Source organism: Geospiza fortis, unplaced genomic scaffold, assembly GCF_000277835.1.
Source record: "Geospiza fortis unplaced genomic scaffold, GeoFor_1.0 scaffold992, whole genome shotgun sequence".
Taxonomy (NCBI): domain Eukaryota; kingdom Metazoa; phylum Chordata; class Aves; order Passeriformes; family Thraupidae; genus Geospiza; species Geospiza fortis.
In genome coordinates this window covers 398,065-399,391 of record NW_005054625.1, presented here as the reverse complement: position 1 = coordinate 399,391, position 1,327 = coordinate 398,065, and the positions used below count along the sequence as shown (strand labels likewise).

The 1,327-nt window shown below is 64.1% G+C and overlaps 1 protein-coding gene across 1 annotated transcript in view; it reads right to left on the bottom strand.

The window, feature by feature from the left end:
- RAPGEFL1 (Rap guanine nucleotide exchange factor like 1) overlaps window positions 1-1,327 on the bottom strand; it is a gene marked incomplete at its 3' end in the record, with an annotated part of 6,598 nt that overhangs the window by 1,312 nt on the left and 3,959 nt on the right. The window contains exons 9-10 of the mRNA XM_031064761.1: window positions 328-415; window positions 172-236 (exon numbers count right to left, since the gene is read on the bottom strand). Of these exons, the coding sequence (XP_030920621.1) occupies window positions 172-236; window positions 328-415 (153 nt within the window). The remainder of the gene's footprint in view (window positions 1-171; window positions 237-327; window positions 416-1,327) is intronic.

Genomic DNA, 1,327 nt, shown 5'->3' with positions numbered 1-1,327 from the left:
GAATCCCCTGGATCCTGCTCTGCACCCAGGACACCCTGAATCCTCCCACCCTCCAAAGAGGGGAACCCCAAACCCTCGGGGAAGGGGGGGTTCTCCAGCCCCTCGGGGGGATCCCCTCCCCCCTGCCCTCATCCTGGGGGTCTCTCTGCCCCGTTCCCCCCTGGAACCCACCAGTTTCTCCACATTGACCAGCCCATCCAGGAGGGTTTTGCTGCCTTCATGCAGGAAGGTCAGATCTGGGGGAAAGAGGGGGTGATGGGGGGGGTCCCGTGAGGTGTCAGAGGGACCCCAACCCAGCCAGGGGAAGCTGCTGAGACCCCCCCTCACCTTTGAGGATGAGAGGCACGAAGGGGATGAGCGGGGGCTTCATCTTGGCCAGCACCTCCCGGTAGGTCTTGTGGTTCCTGCAGGGGTCCTGGGGGGAAATGGGGGGGGTAAAAAAAAAAAAAAAAAAGGGGAGAGGGGAGGGCAGAATCCAGCAGGGTCAGGGAGCACCAAAGGGGAGGGCAGGAGCACCCAGGAGGTTCTGGGAGAGCCCAGAACAGGGTCAGGGAGCATCTGAGGGTGTCCAGAAGGGTCTGGAAGCATCCAGGGGTGATCTGGGAGCACCCAGAGGAGTCCTGGCAGCACTGAGGTGGGGGTGAGAGGTCCTGGAGGGTTCCAAGAGCGCTCAAAGTGGGGGCTGGAAGAACCCAGGAGGGGTCTGGGAGCAGCCAGGTGTGGGCATGAGCACCCCAAGGTGCTGAGAGCACCTGGGCAGTGTCAGGGATTGTCCAGGGGCAGTCCAGGAGCGCCCAGAGAAGTTCCAGGGGTATTAAGGGGGAAGGGAGCTCCTGGGGGGTTCTGAGAACACACAAGGAGGGTCTGAAAGAACCCAGGAGGGGTCTGGGAGCAGCCAGGTGTGGGCACGGGCACCTCAAGGGTCCTGGGATCGCCCAGGAAAGGGTCAGGGCATGAGGGGGCCACAAAGTTGGATGTGAAGGTGCAACCAAGAAGGCACCAGGGTGGGTGACCCCTCCAGGCCCTGGGCACCCCCAAGGGCCACAACTCCTTGTCCTTCTTGGGAACTGACCCACAGGGACCTCCTGACCCACAGGGAACCTCAGGACCAAGCAAACCTTGTCCCACAGAGACCCCAGACCCCGCAGGACTCCCTTCCCTCCCCAGGACCCCCTGGGTGGGTGGGTGCCCCCAGGGAAGGCTCAGGGAGCCCCTGGGGGTGCTCAGAAGGGCACAGGAGGATGTGGGAGCACGCTGGGGCCGGGGGCACCCGTTGCTCACCTCCCAGGGGAGGCGCAGGCGGCTGATGGCGGCGTTGTTGAGGCCG